Source organism: Thalia democratica, chromosome 4 (genome assembly GCF_965202585.1).
Source record: "Thalia democratica chromosome 4, ktThaDemo2.hap1.1, whole genome shotgun sequence".
Lineage (NCBI taxonomy): Eukaryota > Metazoa > Chordata > Thaliacea > Salpida > Salpidae > Thalia > Thalia democratica.
In genome coordinates this window covers 49,283,906-49,309,479 of record NC_139168.1, presented here as the reverse complement: position 1 = coordinate 49,309,479, position 25,574 = coordinate 49,283,906, and the positions used below count along the sequence as shown (strand labels likewise).

Genomic DNA, 25,574 nt, shown 5'->3' with positions numbered 1-25,574 from the left:
TTTTTTTACACTGGCATCATATAAATTAATAAACAATTAACTAATTTTTTCTTATTAAAAAAATTCTACAAAATGCAAACCACATCAAAAGTTTTAATTTCCAGAGTTTGAATCTTATTTTTAATATACTTTAAAAAACAACAAACCTTTTAAATTATAATACTTGTCTTTTTAATAGTTTTGTTCTGAATTCTTAAAAATTATTTGTTTTTGTTTAACTTCAACCATAACTGTTTATTGGACATTTTAATAATCTATTAAAGAAAATCAACAATTTAAGTTTTATATTTTTATGTTATCATTAAATTATATCTGTTCTAATGTGGTTCAAATCTGTGACCTATTAATTGCAATTCACTGTCATGTGTGAACAACTGAACCTAAGGCTTGCTTGAATTCCAGAAGCTAACAGATTATGCAGGTAATATATATCAACATCTTAATCTAAGACTTGATATTGTTAATAAGAGTAGTAATACTTATTTTAATAAAATTTATTACACTATGGCCTGATGGCATAGGGGTCCTGATAATGCTTTGAAAACTCTGTGAATTTTACATTTCAAGTTAAACTCAGTGGTTAACACATATACAAAATAAACTATTCACATAATCAATGTCAAATCATAATAAATTAAATAGGCATCTACAGCAAATAATGTACTAACAACCTATGTATTGAAAATTTATAATAAATGCATTTACTAAAAAACAAAAAACCTAAATAAGAACCCTGAAGGTTGTACTTTTTTTTATTTATATATATTTTTTTTTAAAGGTAGAAAAACATCAGAATTAACTCACTCTCCCCTCTACAACGATAAACGTTTTCTGAAGGTCATGCAAGTGAGTTTGAACTCATCACGTGTTATTCCACCTGCCCTATCTTTAAATTTACTAAGAAAAAATTTAACCATTTAATTAAAAAATAAAACTAAAACTATAAACAAAAAAAGTAGAACTTTTAACTAACCAAAATAAAAATAAAAAAAACTAATCCTAACCCTTTATTGAAAAAAACCCTGGTGACACTTCATTTGGCAAACACTCACAAGGTTAAAATCTCAACACTAAAAACCACAAAGTATGGGAAAATCCTGAAGCTCAAATCCCCAAGCAAGTGCTGCCGACGTTCTGAATAAAACAACAATAGCAACAATCCAATTATGATATCACTGCCACCAAGTGATTCCACAATTAGCTGTTGAAAATTTAAGCAGTGTAGTTTAAAAACTATATCTACAAAACAACAAACTCTAAAAGAAAATATTATGTAATTTATTGCTAGCATTAAGTTAACACAAATCTTGATCAATATTTAAAAACTTTACAAATAATTTCTCTCTTAACAAACTTATATTAGAAAAAGTAGAAAATCTCAACAGAAATGCTCCTTTATATATTAAAAATAAGTTAAATAACATAAATTATTCAACTTAAATTTATACAGATATCAACGAGGAAAACAAAATATATAATTAATCTAGTTTATACACAAATGCACAAAAAAAATAAGACAATAAAACAATATACTCAGGCATGTGATTAAAGCACTCAAGTTTCACTTCTTGTAGCAAGTTAATAGAAAATTTTTATAACCGCATTTAAACTTATCTTTTTTTAATTTTTTTAAATTTTCTGGGACACTAGACCAAAACCTTGGACCCAAATACCTAATGGAGTTTAGGCCAAGTCTTGTTCTAGGTCTTTCAGTTATGAAATTTAACTTTTTTGAAAATCTTGTATTATGTGAGTGAAGAGAACTAGCAAGAGTAAAACTTTTATGCTCAACATCAAATCCAGTCATACTATTCTGCATCAATTTACAAACTTGCAATTTAAACACATCATTCAATTTCAGCAGACCAGTTTTCACAAACAGTGGGTTTGTTGGAGTCAAAGCAGGCACACGGCAAACATACCTCACTATCCTTTTTTGCATAGTAACAATTTGTTTCAAATAACATTCAGCAGCATCACCCCAAGCAGATATACAATATTGAATATGCGGATAAAACAAACTATAATACACCATTTTAAGTGTACTCACATCCAAATAGTACCTCAATTTTGACAACACAAAACAACTTTTAGACAGCTTTGATTTGAGAGATCTTAAGTGAGCCCTCCAATTCAGTTTTTCATCCAAAACTACACCTAATTATTTTATACTTTCAGTCTGTTCAAGAGCAAATTCATTTATATTTACTTTAAAATCACATTTTTTAGAAGTATTGTTAAAAAGCAAGAATTTAGTTTTTGAATAGTTAATAAAAAGTTTATTATCACGCAACCATACATCAACTTTTCTCAGTTCTTCATTTATAATACTGTTCACACAAGCAGGATCACTATGTTAGTAGCTTAAGCAGGCATCATCAACAAACAATCTCATATTAATCTCAGTAGAAGAAAAAATATCATTTATATACACAAGAAACAACAAAGGAACCAAACAATAACCTTGAGGTATACCAACATTCACAATTTCACGCTCAGACACAACATTATTAATAACAGTTGATTGGCTTCTATTATATAAGTAGCTTTGTAGTAAATTTAACATAGATCCTTTAACTTTATAACCTTTTAATTTTGACAAGAGTATTTCATGATTTACTGTATTAAATGCTTTTGCTAAATCTTAAAAAAACAGAACAATTAACTAACTTTTTTTTCCTAAAACCATACTGATTTTTATGGAAAACATCATTAGACAAGAAAAAATTATTCAACCTCTCACACACTAAAGACTCAAAAATTTTTGAAAAAAGAGACAAAAGAGAAATAGATCTATAGTTATTAACATCACTTTTTTTACCAGACTTGTAAATTGGTACCACTTCAGCATATTTAAGTGACTCAGGAAACACACCATACTCTACACATTTGTTAAACAGTTTACATAAATAAGGAGCAATAACTTTTGCACTTAGTTTTACAAATCGTATACTTGGCACATAGGATCGCACACTTTTATTTGGTCTCATATTCCTAATGTACATCTCAATTTCACTATTAGTAAATTCTTTGAATACAAAATCATTACATACTGAACTAATACAAAACTCAAGATTATTATGAAAATCATTCTTTCTCTCATTTAACAACTTGTCAGCTATATTAACAAAACTTTTATTCATTAAATCAGTTACTCTTTTCAGGTCACTCACAATCTTACCACTCTCGTCAAGTACACCATTTATTTTACAGCTTGAAGTAGATTTAGTGGAGACAATATTATTTACAATTTTCCATAACTTTTTACTATTACCTTTATTATACTTAACTATTTGTTTAAAGTAAAGTCTTTTGGCTAATTCTATAACTCTATTATGTAAATTTCTATATTTTTTAAATGAAACAGAATTTTTTTTTTGTTTGTCTTTTATTGCAAATTTAAACATTAAGTTTTTATTATTAATTGAATTAATTATACCCTTTGTCAACCACGGTTTGGCTTTTAATTTTTGTTCTTTTTTATTTAATACTTTAATTTGAGCATGATGATAAACTGTTCCACTAAAAATAGCTTCAAACTCATCCCAGCATTTATTCACACCTTCACAACATTCTGCATACAACCTCATATTTTGCAATTTCATTCTAAGGCTGTTTAAAAACACCCCAACATCAAATGAACTAAAATCTTGAACATATTTCTGGTTAAAAGTTACAGTTTTAGGCTTCTCACAAACAATTTGACATACAACAGGCATATGATCGGAGATATTATAGTTCACCACACCAACATTCAGAATTTTGCAATCAAAGTTAGAGTACACATGGTCAATTAATGAATAAGAAGAAAAATCAGCAGAATACCTTGTTGGAGAGTTAACAAATTGTTTTACACCTACACTAGAAATACAGTTTAAATAATTAACAGTACGCCGGTCACATTTTAGCAAATTAATATTCACATCACCACCAATAACATAATCCTTTTTTCTCTCACACAAATAATCTGAGCACAAAGAAATTTTTTTTCAAAAAGAGCAAATGCAGAACTTGGATGTCTATACAAATTACCTACTATAACATATTTACTGTTTCCAAGTTTAACATTAATCCACACATCATCCACATCACATTGGTTTAGAGACATATCTTCTACAACATCGTAGTCAAGAAATTTTTTCACAAAGAAAGCAACACCACCAGATTGATTACTGTTAGAAGTTCCGTTCACAAACTCATAACCATCCAATTTACCAATAAAAGGTCTCATACTAGTCAGCCAAGTTTCACATACACAAATTACATCAGGCAAACCCTCAACTGAATTCAAAAATTCTTCAATTTTATACAAATTTGCATTCAAACTTCTTATATTCATGCAAACAATACTAATGCTATTTTTATTACCAAATTTAACATCATTTAAATCCAAGTAACACTCATCTTTTCTTTGAGAAAAAGCAGATTTATTAAGTTTAGAAAAACAATCATAATCTAAACTATTCACACTCTGAAAAGGAAAGACAGAATTTTCACAGTCATAACAATAAAATTTACAAATACCTTTTTTATATTCACAAAGTTTTATATTTTTTCAGTAGCACACTCAACATGGCATCTTTTAGAACATAAAAACAAGTTAAGTTATTTTTTATATTTTTACAAAGCAATTTACATTTATAACATACATTTTTTTTATTTCACAATTTTTACAAAAAAAGGTAAACCATTTTCACTCATTTTAACTAAACTATTGTTACATGCAGTGGAACATTTATGATGCATCCACATAAAGCAGCCATCACAATACAAGCACTCATGTGAAAGAGAAAATTTTCTATAACATATTTTACAATATTCATCATTTCCCACGTTAACTAATTCATACTTACTCACACAGTCTTTACAATAAAAATGATCTTTATTAGATCTATATAAATTATACTCATAGCTATTTAAATCAGAACATAGGACATGTAACCATCTCCCACAATTGTCACAACAGATAGAATTTACATTTGGAGGTTCAAAGTCATTTTGACACACCCTGCAAACACACTCTAAATTAACTAAACTATCTAATTTAAGGTTTAAAGAAGTCATCTAAACATATATTATTTTTTTTTATATAATTAAAAAATAAACAATTAACTTATTTTTGGTTCTGCAGTTTTTCAATATCTTCAACTGAGTTGATAACAACTACTTTGGACTTCTCATCTTTTCTCAACAAAATTGTGCCACTTGAGGACCATGCATATTTCCAACCTTTTTCTTTTTGAAACCTTCTAGCTAGATAAAGAAGGTTTCTGCTAGTTCTTGACAAATTTTCATTAAGATAAACCCTTTCTGCCTTTATGTCATTCAAATCAGCATTAAATAACTTCTTTTTTCTTTCATAACTTTAACTTTTTGGTCTTGAGATTTGAATGTAACTAAAATAGGATTAAACATTCTCTTTCCTTCCTTCTTCTCTAGGTTGGTTCCAGCATCTGTGGTCCTCAAGCGCCTAATTTTTCCTAACTGATGTCTCTCTATTCTTGGATCTACTTTCTTCAAAACCTTCATTGCAACAATCTCAACATTTTCATTTTCACAAGCTGGTACACCCTGTATTTCAACATTGTTGCCTTTCATCCAGTTTTCAATTTGATTCAGCTTAATGTTTGCTAACTTGTCATTTTCCTCTATATCAAAAATCTTTTTAGTCAACCTCTCATTTTCCAATTTCACTGTTTTTACATCCTCCTTGATTTTTACATTCTCTTTCCTCATATCATCAAATTTAGAATATAGAAAGTCAAGTGAATGCTGCAAATAGTCAATAACTTTTTTTTGATCAGCTTATTTATCATTTACTTCCTTCATTTGATTACTAAGCTTATCAGTTGACTCTCTATGCAATAAGTCAAATTCTCAATCAATCTTTTCAACACAGTACTAGTAACTCTCTCACCCATATTCATTTAATAATTCTATTTTACTTATATATAACACCTTATTCAAATAGAATGTGTTGACAACCTTATTCAATATATGTGTTGACAACCATGTTTTGATCTTGCAAGGTTTAACTTGTAGAGTTTTAAATGCTTTCATTAGCACCCTACCCATCAGATGACTTTTTCAAAGTACAGTCACCCTAAAAATTGTGTTTCTGGGTACAACTTGGAAAAATATATTTAAGTATGTTATTTCCTTGAATACAAATTGTTTAAAGTTTGTCCAAGATATCAAATTGTGTAAGAGACAAAATATTAATTTAAATATTCCTTTAATTGTATAAAAACTGAGTTTTGAAGTTAAAAGTTTATCTTTTTACTATTCCATATAAAAAAAATTTGTGAAAAAAGCAGACTTTACTTTTTCATGTTAAATTAGTCTGTATTCAACTGATTAAAATATAAAACTGTTAAAATATAGAAAAAGTCATGTGTTTTAACTATTTAAAAGTTCTTTTAACAGTAAGTCATTCTTTTTCCTATGTTCCTTGTAAAGTTTATACATTAATAGGTTCAGCTTTTATCCAAAATATCTTGAGATTTATTATACATTCTGTGATATAACTGTTATAAATAAATGCTAGTTAAAATAAAAATGCATCACATTAGGTTAGTTAGTAAAAGCAAGTATACTCTTTAAGTGTGGTAATTCTAAGATTTGAGATAGAGTTTCCTTTACACTAAAAAACAGGATAAAATTATAAAAAAACATTGTCCAAAACTTGATTTTATTTCTTTTGCTCAGTAGTGCACCATTTTCAATGAAATATACAGTCAGCTAAAATGAGGATGGTCACAAGTGACTAGAAAATTTCTTAACTAGTAATTAATACTAGGTGTATTCATAGTTGGAAAGAATTAAACTAGCTTTTTTTAGTAGTTGCTTAAAGTATTTCAGAAGCTATGAAGTTCAAAAACTACTAAAATTTAAGTAATATTTGTTTACAAATAGTTTGAAAAAACCACAAAAAAATATCTAAAATACTATTTATAGCTAATTATTATAAAGCTTTTAAGGGCATCAGGAGGTAAAGGATTTTTTTAACAAAGTATAATATGGTCTCTTATATTTGAACTTTAATATAAACTACAAGTCAGTTTAACATATACAAAAAAGAAACTTTTGATACACAGCCATTTTTGTCAAAGTTTTTTGTTACAAACATATGGACCACAATGTTTTTACTGACAGTTTACTCAGAAATTTAAAAAATCACTAAAAATCTATCTTTTCCTACATTTTTCGACATATTGACCCCAAATTTTCAGGAAATGTTCTTTGCATTACAAGAAAAATTCTATTGCTAAAAATTGAAAACATGTTTAAATATAAATAAATTCAAGTTTTTTTTCATATAAAAAAAGAAACTCAAAAAAAATTCTTCAATAAAATTTTTTTTTAAGATAAAAAAACATAAGAACTAACTCTCCCCTCTGCAACAATAATCATTTTCTGAAGGTCAAGTGAGTGATTTTGAGCTCATCATGTGTTATTCCACCTACCCTATCTTTAAATTTATTTAAAAAAATTATGTTTTAGTTAAATAATAAAAACAATCTACCTATAAACACAAAATAAAGCAGAATTTTTATTTTTAACTAACCTAAATAAAAATAAAAACTAATCCTAAACCTTTATTGAAAAAACCACTGGTGACATGTTGTTTGGCAAACACTCACAAGCTTAAAATTTCAACATGAAAAACACATAGTGTGGAAAACTCCTGAAGCTCAAATCCCCAAGCAAGTGCTACTGACGTTCTGAACAAAACTAGAATAACAATAACCTAATTATGATATCACTGCCACCAAAGTGATTCCACAATTAGCTGTTGAAAATTTAAGTAGCAACTACAATTAAGCAGAATAAACTATAAAATCACCTTTTTCACAATTTAGTCTTATTTTATTTAGTTGTTTGGCAAACACTCACAAGCTTAAAATTTCAACATGAAAAACCACATAGTGTGGAAAAATCCTGAAGCTCAAATCCCCAAGCAAGTGCTACTGACATTCTGAACAAAACTAGAATAACAATAACCTAATTATGATATCACTGCCACCAAAGTGATTCCACAATTAGCTGTTGAAAATTTAAGTAGCAGCTACAATTAAGCAGAATAAATTATAAAATCACCTTTTTCACAATTTAGTCTTATTTTATTTAGTTTTAACCAAGCTACAAGTTAATTTTTACAGATTTTTAAAACTCAAAATAATTTTTATTTTTGAGATATTAACTAGAAATCACTAAAAAATTATCTTCTCTTCCTAAATAAAAAACAGTTTTATTTTTGTTTTTCTGTCATAAAGTTTTAATTTTTTAATTTTTTGAAGTTTTGTTCTGACAGAAATTTTAAAATATTGCAAGGAACATTTCCTTAAAGTTTCAAGTAATTATATTAAAAAGTGTAGGAGAAGATAGATTTTTAGTGAAATAGTCTTTTTTTGCCTTCTTAGTTTGAGCCTCCTATAAGAAACCTATTGTAGTCTCTGACTTTGACCCGCTATATCTCAAAAGTTATTTTGAATTTTAAAAATCTGTAAAAATTAACTTGTAGCTTAAGGCCATAGGGGGGGTTCAACATTTTTTTTACAAAAATTAACTTTGGCTTTTATATGAAAGCTTGAAGTACAAACTACAAGCCAATTTTTATAGAATTAAAAAAAGTCATTTAACTTTTGAGATATTTAATTTTTTGTAAAAATTTTGTGATATAAACGTTTAGACTGCAAATTTTTTGAGGTCAATTTTCTCGGAAAAATCTATCACTAAAAATCTATCTCACTTCTTCATTTTTCAAGCAATCTTCTTCAAGTTTTCAGGAAACGTTCCTTATAATAAAAGGAAAAAACTTCACTTTAGAATTTTAGTAATTTAAAAAATAAAAAAGTTTATCACAAAAATTAAAAGTTACAAAAAAATTTTTAAATTCCAAAGTAACATTTTTTGTTATTGTATAAAGATTAGACTGTGAAGGTTTGAAGAAGATTACTTGAAAAATGTAGGAGGAGATAGATTTTAAATAAAATAGTCTTTTTTTGCTGTTTTAGTTTTCCATTACCATAGGGAACCTATTATGCGGCCTGACTTTGACTGGTCTTATCTCAAAAAATAAATTGTATTTTTAAAACAATAAAAAGCATCTTGAAGCTTAGAAAAAACTCTTTAAAATCAGATCAACTTGTAAAAAACATGGTTTACCCCCCCCCCTATGGCCTTAATTAAAACTCAACAAAATAAGAGCGAATTGTGAAAAAATGATAATCCCCCTAACCCTTGAGTTTTAATTCTTTTTTACCTTAGTTTTTACAAGTTGTTAACATCTTGCAGAGTTTTGTCATAGCTACCAGACATTTTTAACCACTTAATTTGTTTGCTTAAGGTGTGTTTTATTCTGTCAAATTTTCTAATAGTTTTATTAAAAGTGTAACATTTTTTAACTTTAATTTTTCAGCGTTCTTTCCCTTATAAAACATATTTGTTGACAGGACTATAATGAAATGTGTATAAGCTGTAATTAAACTAGTTGTGTATTTTTTTAATTAAACTTACTAATTATTAACACTGCTTACTAATTTAAGAAATAAAAACTTTGTAGTGTGTACTATCTTAACACTTTTTTTAAATTTAAATAAATGATTAATAAGTTTTTTTCTAGTGTGTATATTAAGAAAAGTATCTGACTTAAAGAATAAAAAATATTTATTGGATTACAATATTAAAAATTTCAACTAGAGATAAAATTAACCTAACTTGACCTCATCAAAATGAGTTCACAACCTGCTGCAAAAAGAAAAAGACTTGAAAAAAATGTTAAAGCTGATATAACAAAAGAAGAGATCAGTGAAGCACTGGCTCTCCGAGCTGAAGAACTAGAACAACAAAAGTTTAAAGAAAAATTTGGCATGATAGACCAAATTCAAGTAATAAACTTTATGTGTCATGCTCATTTATCTGTCAAGTTTGGAAGTAACATAAACTTTATTATAGGTAGTAATGGTAGTGGAAAAAGTGCAATTTTAGCAGCATTGATAGTTGGCCTAGGTGGAAAAACTGCTACAACTAGTAGAGGAACTAGTTTTAAAAACCTAATTAAATATGGTTGCAGTTCAGCAACAATTAAAATAACTTTAAGAAACGATGGTGATGATAGATACGAAGCTGATATTTTTGGAAAAAGAATTTTGGTTGAGAGAAAGATAAGTATAGATGGACTGTCAACTTATAGGCTTAAAACAGAGTCAGGCAAGCTAATTTCCAATAAAAGAGAAGACATTATTAAAATGCTAGATCAGTTGAACATCCAAGTTGAAAATCCTCTCACATGTCTCAACCAAGAACTTAGCAAAAACTTTTTGCACACTAAAAGTGAAGCTGATAAGTACAAGTTTTTCCTTAAAACAACTCAGTTAGAACAAATTGAAACTGATTATAACTTTATTAAAGAGCAAAAGGAAAAACAGTCTGAATTTATTTCCACTAAAGAACGAGCTTTACCTTTTCTAAATAGAGTTGTTCAGGAGAAAGAAGAAGCTTACAAAAAACTTGCTAGTATATCTGAACTTAGAAGTAGAAAAGAAAAACTTGAAGGAGAACTGGCTTGGTCTCATGTTCAAGAAATTGAAGAAATGCTTGTTCCTGTTAAAGAGGAGTATGTTAGAGAGACAGATCGGGTTGGAAAATTTAAAAAAGTTTTAAAAAGGACGCAAGAAAAGGAAATGGAAGCAAAAAATCAAATTGATTTAGTAAAATCTGAAGTGGCTAAAGTAAAAGAAGACCAAAAGAAAATACTACCAGAGTATAAGGAAGCAGAAAGTCAGCTTAAAAAATCAAAAGACAACTATCGTAAAGCCAACTTTCAAAAAGTACAGCTTAAAAATGAAAAAGAAGAGGCTTTGAAAGAGCTTAACAACCTACAAGTAAGAATTGAGGAAATGAAAGTTTTAGAAAGAAATGAGAAAAGTACTGCAGCTTACAACAATGCACAAGAGCAACTAAAAATTCAAAGAGGTAAAGAAAATGAGCTTTTGCAAAAAATTGAACATTTTAACCAAAAACTAAAGGAGCTTGAGCCTCGTAAAAGAGAACTAAATCAGCAAAAAGATAACTTTACTAACCAATATCAAACTTATGAACAAGATAATGTCAATATATCAAGAGAGTTGAAAGGGTTACAATCCTCAAAGAAAAATAAGCTTAGTCTTTATGGTTCGAACATGGTTAATTTTGATCAATACGTTGAGCAAGCTTATAAAGCTAAAAGATTTAAGAGCAAACCTTTAGGTCCTATTGGCAGGTATTTGTCTGTTAAGGACAAAAATCTTGTGTTTGCAGTTGAGCAAGCTGTAAAAGGATATGTAAATAGTTTTATTGTATTTAGTCAAGAAGATGAGAAAGTACTAAATGAGCTAAGAAGTAACCATCTTTCCCCCTTTGATCAAAACAGAATATCAATTTATAATTTCAAATACTCAGAAAATGTTTATAATACGTCTACTCCAAATTGTCAGTACAAAAGTATTCTGAACTTACTTTCTATTGAAGATCCTAATGTGGCAAACTTTCTTATTGACTGGGCAAATATAGAAAGTCAATTAGTCATTCCTGATATTGATAAAGCTATAGAAGTCATGAATAATCAAAAACCAAAGAATGTTTTTAAGGCTTTTACTCTTGGTGGAGATCAAGTTTTTCCTGGTCGTTTTTACTCTTGCTTTGATAAATCAAAAAAACCAAGGTATTTGGGGGCTAGTGTTGAACAAAGGATCAATGATTGTGAGTTAAGGATCAAACAAAATGAAAATAATAAGTTAAACATGAGGAAAAGCTTGGAAGAAATTAGACAAAATATTGCTAAATATCAAGAAAATCTTAACAGCTTAAATAATGATAAAAAGGCAAGTTAATTTGCTTATTTTAGATGTTTTTTTTATTTTCTTATTCAAAACAACTAATTAATTATTTGAAGCATCTAAAGAATTGTCATTTAAATCAGTGTTTTTCAAGCTTATCAAAATCTGTGCACCCTAAATTTCAAAATTAAAACTCTGTGTACCCCAATGTGCAAATATCTAGTATTATTTTAAAATTTTCCGTCATATTGCAGGGTTTCCCAAACTTTTTTTAAAAGGCCCCCAAAGCTATAGCCACTCCAACAAGATTTCTCAAAAAATTGCATAAGACCTTTTTTTGCTCTTCATCAACTCCAGAATATCTAGTGTAAGTTTCAAGTTATGGCCTTTTTGCCCCCTAAATTTCCTACTTTTTCCTTCATATCTTGTATAAGTTTCAAAAATACCATTGAAAGCACTTAATTAAGACTTTTTTTTTGCTCTTCATCATCAACTCCAGAATGTCTAGTGTAAGTTTAAATTTATGACCTCATGGCTTCCCCTTAGGACCCCTAACTTTCTGTCCCAGTTTGGGAAACCCTGATGTAGTGTAACTTTCAAAAATTTATTCTGATATCTAGTGTAGTTTTTAAATTTGGCTTTAAATATATCTGTAAAAACAACCTTTATTTTTTGCTTTTAATTAAAAACTCTGGAATATCTATTGTAAGTTTCAAAATTTTAAATAATTTTTTATGTTACAATTCATGCAACCCAAAATGAATTTTGTGTGCACTGGTGCATACTTTGAAGACCACTGATTTAAATAACATCTAAGTTTATGATATCAAAAGAAATTACTAGTTATAATTAAAAAAAAGTTTAAATCAGTGCGATGCTTTGTCTAAATCAATAAGAATTGAATTTTATTTTTATTGGTTAATCTTGAATAAATATTAAGCCCTTTTTTTAGGGCAACTGTCCAAATTGCACAAGCGTAAAAAATTGCACGAGTGCACAAAATTGCACAAAGATACTTTTGCACGAAGGGTCACTTTTGCACAAAGACACTTTTGCACGAGCAGAAAATTTTGCACGCGATAATTTTTTTATTAATTATTTTTTTTAAATGTATTTTTTACTATCACTGTTACCCCTAACCTCGGTTGGTAAGTTATTTTATTTTTGTATATTAAAAAAAAATATATTTTTAATTAAATTTTTTTTTTTACTATAACTGTTACCCCTAACCCTTACCCTTGGTCAATAACTTTTTTTTTCTTTTTTAGTCATAAATTTTTTTTAAAGTTTTTTTTCTGTTTATTTTTAATTTTTTTACTCTTGTGTAAAAATGTCTTTGTGCAAAATTGACCCTTGGTGAAAAATTGTGCTCGTGCAATTTTCTGACCTCGTGCAATTTTGTGCTTTTGTGTAATTTAGTCCCCTCGTGCCATTTTATCTTTGTGCAATTTAGACTCTTTCCCTTTTTTTAACACCATAAAGTAAAAACCTAAAACAATAATTTAAAATTAATTATCACAGGCATGTTATGAAAAACTGAATAACATTAGGACGAAGATATCCAAGTTGGAGTCTGTTGAAGAGCCTGTAAGCTATGACTGGAAGGATTTGGAAGACGAGGTTCAAAATAAGCAGCTTAATATTAACGGTATAGAGGATAAAATTAATGTTTTAAACAAAAGTATGGAAGAAATTCAGTGTGAAGTGGTTGAATTCAAAGATAGTTTTAATGAAAAAAAAGTTGAATATGACAAAGTAGTTGCTACTATTACATCATTGACACAAAAGACTTCTTCTTTTAACGACCTATTTGACAAGTACAAAACAAAGCAAGGCTTTTGCAGGACAAAAATTCAAGCACATGAAAAAACGATTGCTAGCTTGGAAAAAAAGATGACACAGTTGAAAGAAAATATACATTCAAATTCTGAAAAAGCTACTCAAATTTGTAAACAAAGGCCTAGAAGTAAGAGGAACTCTTCACAAGTAGAAGAAATGATTGGAAAAGTGACAGAGCGAATTAACACCGCAGAGCGGCAGCATGGAAAGAGGGAGGTTGTTGTTAGAGAATTTAAGCAAGCTAAGGAGAAATTTGAAGGTGTTACAAATGAGCTTAGAAATTCCAAAGTTAGTTTTATTTATTTAAAAATAACACTTTATACTGTTTAAAGAGTTTAAAAAGAAATAAAACTTCGTTTATCATAGTATTTTGTTTAATTAGTAACTGATATATATATATTAATTGCATTTCTATTTATTTATAACCTATTTATTAAACTTAAGGAGCTTTTCTACAAGCTGTAATAAAACTAGCTTGTTTTTAAGTTAAAAAAAAATTTTTCTTTGTTTTTTTTACAAATTAAATAGGAGGACCACTAGTTTTTTACAAGTTTATCTGATTTTTATTATTTTCTTTTCCATTTATCACATAATTTTTGTAGAAAATTTCTAACTCAAAAGTTAAAAGTAACTTTAAAAGTTTAAGGATCAGAGTTGACAGGTTCGATAATTAATTCATTTAAAGTGAAAACTAAACAGATGAAAAAAAAAACTGTTTCATTAAAAATATACTTTCTAAATTCTTTTATAATCTTTTACAGTTAATTTTTTACCTGCAATAATAAAAAATACATGCATATTTTTTTCATTTAAGAAAACTTCCTCCTTTAAAGAAATTAATAATCCAGCATGTGAGAGTTTCAAAATTGTTAAATGAATTTTAATGTATTTGAAGTATAAAAATTCAAAAAGTAGACAGGCTATAAGTGATGTTAATATTCTGTAAAATTGACAATGAAAAAGTTGCAGTCTATACGTTTGTCTAAGAAACAAAATTTCTACAAAGTTGAATACATTTTTTGCAAATACAATAAAATTTAGCTTAAAAGTAAAAAAAATATAAACATTATTAAATTGATTGAAAATAAATTATTTTTTGCTTGTTTTAATGATTAATTAATTGCAATTTTATTTATAGACGGTTTTTAAATTTCATATTATTTTCTTTTTATTTACTGGGCCTAAGTAGACTCTTTTGGACTAAAAAATTGACTATCTCTACTTTAAGCGTTTTATCTAATTTCGAATAATATCTTGAGTTTCTTGAGCCCTTAATACTGGGATTGTACTCTTTTGTAAGTCGTAGGTCTATTTTTCTAAAAAAAGGTGCTTGGGGTCGAGGTTGTAAAGAGAAAATTTTTCTAAATCTTTTGAGGCAGCAGTTTTTAAATAAATAATGTAGTTATCAGTATAAAAATACTATTTTAAACTAAAATTTTATAAAATAAGCATTTATACATAACTAGTAATTATCAAATTAAGAATCTTATTGTAAGCTTTTACCAGAACAACTTTGTTTTTCTTATTTTAAAAAAGTATGTCAAAAGCTAAAATTTCTCCGCACGGTTGCATATTTTTGCTTTGAGAACTGAATTTGGCCTGCAGACCGCAGTTTTCTGAGCCCTGCCTTAATACTTTAACACCACCATTTATTATTTTTAATTAAAATATAGTTTAAAGTTAAGGCCATAGGGGGGGGGGGGGAGGTAGGCCATGTTTTTTACAAGTTGATCTTATTTTATAGAGTTTTTACTAAGCTTCAAGTTGCTTTTTACTGTTTTTAAAAATTCGAATTAGTTTTTGAGATATGACCGGCCAAAGTCGGGCCGCATAACAGGTTCCTTATGGGGAAGGAAAAACTAAAACGGCGAAAAAAGACTAATGCATTTAAAAATCTATCTCCTCCTTCATTTTTTAAGCAATCTTCTTCAAACTTTTACAGTCTATTCTTTATACAATAAAAAAAAAAAACGTTATTTGTGACTTTAAAAAATTTCAAGTAAAAATACCTTTTTATTGAAAAAAAAAAAAATTTTTTGATAAAAAATCACTTTTTTTTTTTTTTTTTTTTGTCATAAAATTTTTATTTTTTAAAATCATTAAAATTCACAAATAACGTTTTTTTCTCATAATGTAAGGAACATTTCCTGAAAATTTGAAGAAGATTGCTTGAAAAATGAAGGAGAAGATAGATTTTAAAGTCCGTTTTTAAAAACTCGAGAAAAACGGCTTTAAAGTTACCCTTTATATACCCTTTATAAAGACAACCCTTTATATAACCGGTCATAAAAAAAAAGTTACTTAATATTTTTAAAATCTCAAAAAAGCATCTGAAAGATTATGAAATTTACTATAATATAAGTCTGTATGTTATTTTTGGTCAAAAAATTGCTTCTACCCCCCCCTATGGCCTTAATTGATTTTAAACTATGCTAGCCTAGCTCTTCTTTATTAATTTTCAGAAAACAGGCCAATATAGCTTGTCTTATTTGACAATTTCAGACTTTTTGTGAAAATAAGTTTGAAGTTTTAATTGTATACTTTTACATAGGAGTTGGTTATGTTGTTTGACGATTACATTGAGACAAGAGATGCTGCTTTTACTAAGTTGCAGAAAATAATGGCAACTCAATGTATTGTAGACTTTGACATACTGCTTAACCAACGTAACATGGATGGCAAATTGATTTTTGATCATGATAGCAAAAAAATTAAAATTCGTGTTAGTCCAAAGAACGATACGACAAGATGTGCTGAAGACATGAAGGCATTGTCTGGCGGTGAGAGGTCTTTTTCAACTGTCTGTTTTATTTGCTCACTATGGAAGGTTTTTTGAGTTACATTGTACGGCATGTATTGATTTTTTGCTTCTGTTTAAAAGCTATAACGTGAAAAAATGTAATTAGTCAAAAGTTAAGACTTAAAGCTCTTGTTTTTTTGTAATTATCAAATTAAATACTTATTCATAAATTTATATAAATTCTCTCTTAATTACGTTTGTTAAAATAATCAAATCTTAATACTTTAATACTTAAACTAGATTTGTTATGTTATTATCATGATAGTTTTGATTAAATAGTAATGAGTAGGATATCTGTTATAAAGTTAGATAAATAATTTATTTTTAAGTTTATAACTTAGGTTATGGCTTCTCCATTCAGATGCTTGGACGAGTTTGACGTTTTCATGGATATGGCTAATAGGCGCATTGCTATGGAGTTATTAACTGATGAAGCAATGAGACAACCTCAAGTGCAGTTCATATTTCTTACACCAAATCCTCTAGGTAATCACCTTGAAGGAGCTACTGTTTGGAAAATGCCTGAACCTGAGAGAGGTGATGTAAAAGAATAACATAACAGTGAAGATAATTAAAAATACTTTGACTTAGTGAAAGTGAAAGAAAGGCATTTTTTTTTTGTGAGGAAAGTTAAACTAGTTATCAGAATTTTTTAATACAAGTAAATAATAGATTTTTTTTTAAAGTTATTGTAGCTTTTTTGCTGAATTAGTGTTTACAAAAGCAAATTTTTATTTTGATATAATGTTATAAGGAGTTTGTACTGAAGCAAATGAATGTTTTTGTATAACAATGATACTGCTTAATAACATATAAAGTGTTTGATCTCTAAAAATAAGTCAGTAGAATTTTAAAATAGTATTGTAAAAGAAGTGTTTTTTATATTATAACCTATGTAATTTCTTTTTAAAGAACACACTGATTTTCAAATGTTTTAAAATATTTGATGCTTTAAATTTGCTTATGTTGAGTTTGTAGGCAGTTAAAATTTCTTTCAAAATTATTTTCAAAAAAAAAGAATTCTTTCATACTATGTTCGTTCATAAAACTGTTTAAAAAAGTTGTAGTTAAATATTTAGTAGCAGTTTAGTAAGTCTAAACTTATTAACGAAGTATTTTATATTTTGCTGCTAAAATACATGCCTAAATTGTTTCATTCTAAGTGTTTTATAAATCATATTCGTTATAAATTAAAAAAATTCGTTTTTTTGCACATTCCTTAATTTTTTTGTTAAATAAAACTTATAACAAAATACTAGTAATTTATGAAAATATTATTCAGTTAAAAACTTTTTTATCTGTTTTAAAATTGTTTTAAGTACCTGTATGTCATTCTGAAATCTTTGACTAGCTATTTTTTTTTCCTATAAACATACATTTTTGTATTTAATTAGCTAAATTATGAACTAGATTATACATTTGCTAGTTAATCACAAATTGCATTTATTTTAGTTTAGAAGTCAATTCTTTCTCATATTTTAAATCTGAAATAGAATTATTATTATTAATCAAAACCTAAGTCATTTAAACCGAAAGAAACATAACGAAATAAATCAAAAAAATACAAAAAGTTCATTTTGTTTAAAACTAAGATAAAAAATATTTTAATATGATATCTATAGTTGATAAAACACATCAGTACAATTTTTAGGAAAAAAATGAATAAATTAACTAGTTTTAGTATGTAGCCATTTTGATAGCTTGTTATCCAACTTGCATACCAATTTGGTTCGCCGTAGGATCAAGAGTCTCTGCAAAGTTACCTACAACATAAATATCATTCGTAGATTTCTTTTAAGCTGCTTCTTTTTTTCTCATTTTAATAACTAATTTATTTATGACCGATCAATTATGATAAGAAATTAAAATTTACAACAAACTTCAGACTTGCATTGTATTCAAATAAAATATAAATGTAAAAATAGAACTACTAAGAAAGTTGAACCGCTGTATAACAAAAACTTTAATAGTAAACTAAACAATATTATTACACAGTATGTAACGCGAAGTCGCAACATGAATCTCAGATACTACATGACGACTGTAGTATAAAACTAGATCATTTTATGGTTTCAAATAGTTGAAAATATAAATCAGACTTGATATGACTACCGAAAATAATTACAAGTTAATATACTAAAACGTATTCTATAACTTATCGTTAAAATGGTTTTAGTTTAATGTACTTGTGGACAGCATTTGTGTAATGTGGTTGTTTTCCAAAGTATTAACAACATAACTTTGGGAGGAATTATATATTATTTAAATTTTTCGTTGTGGTTGCAAGTTAGCTTGTAAATGTGTTGTTAAACAACGCCTTGCGGGTCAGGTCCGGCCAGTTAAGCAATAAAGCCTGTGACATATCTTAAACCCTTACAGGTTGTTAAAATTAATTTTTATAAATTTTTATTCTATATATTTTGTGTAAGTTTAACTTTATCGTGAGTAAGCAGTTATGCTAGTTATGAAAATATTTTCAATCATCTTTGAGTTGAACGTACTTTTTCTAATAATTTATACTAAATTTTGATAGTCCGCAAAATACTTCAGTTATCGGGACGGTAATTTGTTTTATCGGACGCGTGATCTTATAAAATGCTATTATCTGATTCATGTACAAACATTATAGGCTAGAAATAAATACTTAAGTAAAAGCTTTAAGTAATTTACTGGTTATATGTTAACTCATCTGAGATGTTTAGCGCCATCAATAATAAATAATGAACTTCACCACACGACCAACAGTATCCGAGACAACCTACGATACGTTTCGTCTATATTAGGACACATCAGCTAGGCATAGTCGCTACAAAACGCTGTTGAGGTCCAGCCAAGCGTTTTAAATTACATAAGCACTAAAGCTAAAGCCCGAAAATTGACGCATGTAAATTGTTCACATCTCAATGTCTAAGACATTGTCAGCTTACTGTGAGATTATAGTCTACGCTCGTTTGATCAGAATTTATAAAAAGTAATAGTTTTAAGCCCAAATAAACTATTTGAAAAATATGAAATTTTTGTGCTTGTTTTAAGTAAAAATTTTTGATCGGTCTACATAAGTGATGACACGTGAGAAGTCTTAAGAATGTGCGGAGCTGCTTTGTATGAGGGTTGACAAAAAACCTGGAATTTAAAAATTTAGGCAAAAGACTCCTGGATTTTTGGGAAATTTTTTGAGTTTCGAACAAAAACCACTAAAAAAATTTTAGTTTAAAACTTCCAGAATTGCTAAAATACCTGCAATAGGCAATTTTACCAAAATTTAACGTGGAATTTAAGACGTTTAAAAAAACCTGGAATTTTGAACAAAAAACCCTAAAAAACATGGAATTTTTACATATTGTAAGCATATCTGCTATGTCTCGTTCTGAAGGAGATTTGTAAAACACACGCAGAATCGGTATGAAAATCACGTGAGACAGAATAGATGTTAGTGTTTTCGTATTGTTTTTCAAGGTCAAGCGTGTGTAGGCGTATGTGCTTAGTTTTCGAGCACTAGTTTTGATTATGTTTGAGACGTATTTTTGATTCGCTTACTAAGTATTATTTGTTGTTAGGCATTGATTTATATTGTTGACAACATCACTAATTTCAACTTAACTAGTCACTTTGTTTCTTTTCTAGGATCGTAGATTGTTAAATTATATAATAATATGGAGTGTTAATTCGCAATTGTTTACAACTAGAGTTTAACCTAGTTAAGCTTCAGTTATGTTTCTAGCACTTAATTATAGGCTAGGCTATACTAAACCTCTTATAGAGTAATTTTATTTGTAGCTTACTTTCATTAACACGATTAGTAGCACTAGTCACTGATATATGAGTGCTAGCAGCAAGAAATCCATACCTTTGTCAGCCTATGACCGCTCGAGATTAGTTTTTGAGCACGCAACTCGTACTCAAGCCACTGAAAAGGTTTTGGATGCTAGTAACTACATACCAACAAGTAACCCTGAGCCGAATAACATATCATGCCAACACAAACCAGGAAACGTGTTAGTATCAAAAGCTGAGGGTTATAATATAAAGAATTAAATGTAGACTGGATACGAAAATCTATGATATAACTTAGAGTCTTGGAATTTAACAATTTAGGCTAAAACACCTAGAATTTAGGGAACTGAAAAAAGTCCTGGAATTTTAAACAGTTTATTTATGTAAAGAAATGAAATTTTTATTAGATACAATAAAACTATCTTACACAATAATTTTTTTTGTTTTTGATTTTTTTTATAACTTTTTAAAAGTAGTGTTACAGTATCTTTTAAAGATTTTTATACTGCTTAAGACATTTTTTACTTTAAATTAACCTTATACTAAAAATGGTGAAAAAAACTTGTACATTCAAAAACCTGGAAGAAATTTAGATATAGAAAAAATTAAAAATTATTCGGAACCCTGTAAAATCAGGGTTAAGTTTATAATGGAACCGCTCAGTCCCAACCCGTGATCATTTTCCTTTAAATATCAACTTTTCATGCGCTGTTGTTAATATAATCAATGATAGAAGTGATCAGAGTACTTAAACCTGTTCTATTCAACTAAAGACTGTGTAGACAACACTCAACTTAGTTGCTTGGAGTTTTCTTTAACCTTTCTAGATTTTTAAAACTCTTTTTGCTTTGATAACACAGACAAATCATAAGTAAATTATTTTTACTAGTAAAAACTTAATGCTAAAATTAAGAGTTAGTATAAAAAAATATTTTAAGTTTAAACATTTATGTGAATTAAACTAGAAAAAACATTTGAATGTTTTAAATTTTTGTGATTTGAATGTTTTTTTGATGAATTCTTAGAAGTAAAGAGTTTGCTTAACTAATTCACGTATATCATTATATTCTGCACTCAATGAGGTTATTGTATACTTTGCTGACACTTTATTAATCAAGATGAAAAAAATTTTTGTTATTAAAAGCACAACATAAAAAAAAAACACTAAATGTCATACCAAAAATTTTTTAAACGTATTCATTAGCAGTTGAATCGACCTAATAACCATCCTAATGAGTAAAAAAGTAGTAAATGCGTGCGACAACATATATTTTTTTATAATTGTTGGCAGTTGTTAATCTTTGTAACACAGAATGCAAGATTTACTACAAAACGCGTTGCTTAGATTGTCGGAAATGGCAAAAGTTCTTAAAGTTTGAAAAAATGTTGCTGTTTTTTATTTATTTTGTAGTCGGCAACAACAAAATCAAAACATATATATTCTAGCTTATTTTTTAATCAGGGTTACCAATTTTTTTCATAATCGAACACTTGGCAAAAAAAAAAAAAAAATCGCTTCTTTTACTAGGGTATTGCTCTTTACTAAATAAGCCAATTTACAATTCGTCCCTCTTACTAGTTGCTGCCTCTGAATGCCAAAACCGCTCCCAAGGTGATGTACTCCGCGCTACTTGGGTCTCTAGATTTATGTGAAACCGCCTTTGTAACAGGTTTGGCAGTTTCGACAGGAGCCAGATTAGCAGTAGCTTCGAGGCCATCTTTATCTTTAGTTGATACCTCGGTCTGCGACCGAGTGCAAGAGGGTTTAAGAGCTAATACCCTATTTATTTTACATATAGTATAAATTTAAATATAGACTATAAAGTATCTATATGCTTTATTATACAATAAAACCAATGACACAATAAGAAGGGTTTACTACTTGAGAAAGCTTCTTGCAGTTCACAATTCTAGTTGTGCTGTAACAAATGGTTACTCGTACAGTTTACTGGTTCAAAAAGTAGGGACTTATACTTCATCATTGACACCGGATATAGAGCGCGCGAGATAAAAAGATACAACATTGAAATAAAGAAAATGAAAAATAATAAGTTTTTGCCACCGAATGCGTGGGCTTATGCGTCGAGTTCAACGTTCAAATTGATCCAAACTGGAAGTTGTTGCTGGAGGACAGCTAGTCTGCTATAGTACGCGTTGGCTTATGAGTATGGCACGTTAACAACTCAAATCGAGTTGTACGCCCCGTCGACGTTGCTAAAGTAGGTATATAAAGCGTATATAAAACAAGATATAAAAACTACGAAGTTATGAAATTAAGTATAAAGTTAATGTTTCAGACAAACAAACAAAAACTTGTTTAAGAAGGTTTGGCCGGAGATCATCTAGCTTTTCAAAGATGGCAACTTATGCTCAAATTTGCGAGCAGCAGAGTTTCGCTTCGTGCTTGTTTCGAGGTAAATTCCCTAATTCACGCTCTGATTGGACGTATTTATAGTTTTTCGATTCTTTTTCTGGAACTTTAGATTGCATAGCAGTTCCGCGCATGATCAAGGTATGATTCTAATTATAACATCCTGATTGAAGCATGATACCCGGCGTGATTGGTAGTTAATTCTACACTGCATTAAGGAAAATGTGTCGACTAGCAGTTGCTATTATTTGTTCGAAACTATGTTTTTAAAATCAAAAATTTTTTATGATTTTAAGAATTATTGATAATAAAAAGAAAACGATTCAAAAATAAAATTATTTATGAACTCGACTTTTGGATTATTGAAGTGAAAATAATAAAGTTTTCACGTCGATGTCCAACAAAGGGACGACATCGCCGACTTTATTAAACTATTATTTAAACAGTTTTAAGATTTGTTTAGACAGAAGTGTGTAATATAATTGACTTTATATATTATTGTTTATCTTTAATTTAAAGTATCTTTTTTCGAAATTTGTTACAAATTTCTCAATCAAGTACAATACTTTTAAGTTTATTACAACTAAAAGAAAACAAAAGTTTGATTTATGGCTTAAAATAATCTACAAGGTAAGATAATTTATAAATTAAATTTTCATACGTTTTTAAAGCAAATAAAATATGTTGATTACTACTTTAATTAGTTTTACTTAAAACACTCAATCTATTTCTAACTTTTAAACTTTTGTAACATATTCTAATACATGTTGTTTTGAAGCCGCTTTGAATATTTGTAAAAAACAAACCTTATATAGCAATTAAAGTAAACATTGAGTAATAAATAAGACGAGCTACCTCCTCTTAAATATAATTATTTCAGCTATGTTAATTTAAACCTAATTTTTTTGAAGTTTAAGATTATTTTCGAGCTAAAAGATTATTAACTGTTAAAGTTATAACTGCATACAACTCTTCAAGTTATAATTGATTCAACATATTTCATGTGTATTATTAATTTCAATAACTATTCAAATTTAGTTAGTAGGAATTATACATTAAATAAAAATAGTAGAAAAAATTGTACATTAGAAATATTAAAATATTATTTGACCCAGAATAAAACTGTTTTAAAAAATAATTTCTTCTTTATTTTTTACATTTTCCAATGTACTTGTATGTTTCATGCAGACAACTTTTTAGTAATATTTAATGTACTATTAGTAGGTTATATATCATATAAAAATAGCAATCATTAAAAAAGATTTTTTTTGTGTAATGAAATAATACTAAATAAGATACCAAACTATATTCTTAAGTCTACTAAGAAAATGTAATTCTTTTTTGCTAACAATTAAAAACAACTCAAACAATTTTTAAATTACTGATTGTTTTACTTACTTATTTAGTCCATATGCATAAAATTGAGTAAGTAATTTTGATACGAACATTAAACAACTGTTTTTAAGTTATTTTTTGCTGAGCCTTACAAGTTGACCAGGTTTACCTTAGATATAATTTCTACTTACCTTCTTTTAATGTTTTATGGTCATGGAGTTTAATTTTTTTTCAGGAAAATTAACATTGTTTGATTCTGTTTCAGGACTAGTGGTACGAAACCAACATTTTAGAATTATTGACGAAGTTAAACGTTTTTTAGTGCTGCTTGGTGAGCTGTAATAAAAATGTATATTAGCTTTTAACTACTAATAATTTTGAATAAACAATAGTGTTAATCAACGGTTTACTATAATTTTTAACTAGATTTATTTCTTATTATAACTTTCTAATATAGTAAGTTTTAAACTTGATCACTTCTAATTCAATATTTTTCTAACTTTTAGAAATATATTTATAAACAAATAGAGGTAGAAAATATCAAGTAAGTAATAAAGATATTCGAATTAAGTTGAATTATGAACAAAAAAACTTTAGAAAACCATATAGTTTTTGAAATTTTTTCAATGTTTTCCTAACTTCTTACAGGTTTTCAAAGAACATTTTTTTTTTGTCTATTTATTTAATAAAATTAAATCTAAGGTAAAAAAAAATCTCTAAAATAGTATAACATAATTGAAAAGATACTGTAAAGCTATTTTAAATGTGTTATTTAATAACAAGAATTTTGATGATTTTTTTTTCTGTACGATCGATTTTTTCTACTGCTCAAAATTTACTAATTTCAAAAAAATTCCCTAATTGAAAACTTTTATATAAAAACCTTTTTTTTTAATAATAATTGTAAAATTTACTTTATATTTTTTATGATAAAAAATATCAGTCTGACACGAGACCCCTTGCAACGATAAACGTTTTCTAGGGAAAAATGAGTGTGTTACATCATGTGTAATTTTACCTGCCCAATTAATGTTTAACTTTGAAAATCCAAAAATAAAATAAACAAAAAACCATCTTAAAAAAAAAACACTTGGTGACACACCATTTGGAGAACACTCACAAGGCTAAAATCTCAACAAAAAAAACCACAAAGTGTGGGAAAATCATAAAGCCCAAATCCCCAAGTAAGTGTTCACCGGTGTTACAACAAAAAAATCACACCAACAATCCAATCATGTGATAACTGTCACCAGAGTGAACTCACAATCAGTTGATGAAAAAATGCATTAAATTATTATTTTAATGAACACATTAGCACTAAAAAACTATCTTAAAACTTATTAAGTAACTGTTTTACTAAAATGTTACTCATAAAATTTAAAATGAAATAAAATTAAAAACTATTAAAAAAAAAGTAGTTTCTGAAACTTGTATTAGTAGATTTAAGTTGAGTCTAATAAAAGTAAGAAAAAAGTTATCTTATTGTTATGCTACAGTAATTAATATATACAGCTAACAAATAAAATACAACAAAACTGGAAAAAAGCAAATAAACAATCACGCACACCCATAAAGATATATTTCCCCATTAACAGACTAAAACCAGCCAACCATAATCAGAATAAACACACACAAA

General features: G+C 27.8%; 1 protein-coding gene across 3 annotated transcripts; it reads left to right on the top strand.

Annotated features, from left to right (window-relative positions):
- Positions 1-9,638: 9,638 nt before the first annotated feature.
- On the top strand, positions 9,639-17,409 carry LOC145835269 (structural maintenance of chromosomes protein 6-like). Of its 3 annotated transcripts, none has more exons than XM_082942839.1 (4): positions 9,639-11,864; positions 13,341-13,946; positions 16,210-16,485; positions 16,800-17,409. In XM_082942839.1, exons 1-4 carry the CDS (start codon positions 9,735-9,737, stop codon positions 17,010-17,012), a joined length of 3,225 nt encoding a protein of 1,074 aa, XP_082798965.1. In that variant the 5' UTR covers positions 9,639-9,734; the 3' UTR covers positions 17,013-17,409. The 3 variants fall into 3 exon arrangements, with proteins under 3 accessions (XP_082798965.1, XP_082798966.1, XP_082798967.1); XM_082942840.1 differs by having other exon boundaries at positions 16,820-16,919; XM_082942841.1 differs by lacking the exon at positions 16,800-17,409 and having other exon boundaries at positions 16,301-16,479.
- Positions 17,410-25,574: the final 8,165 nt, after the last annotated feature.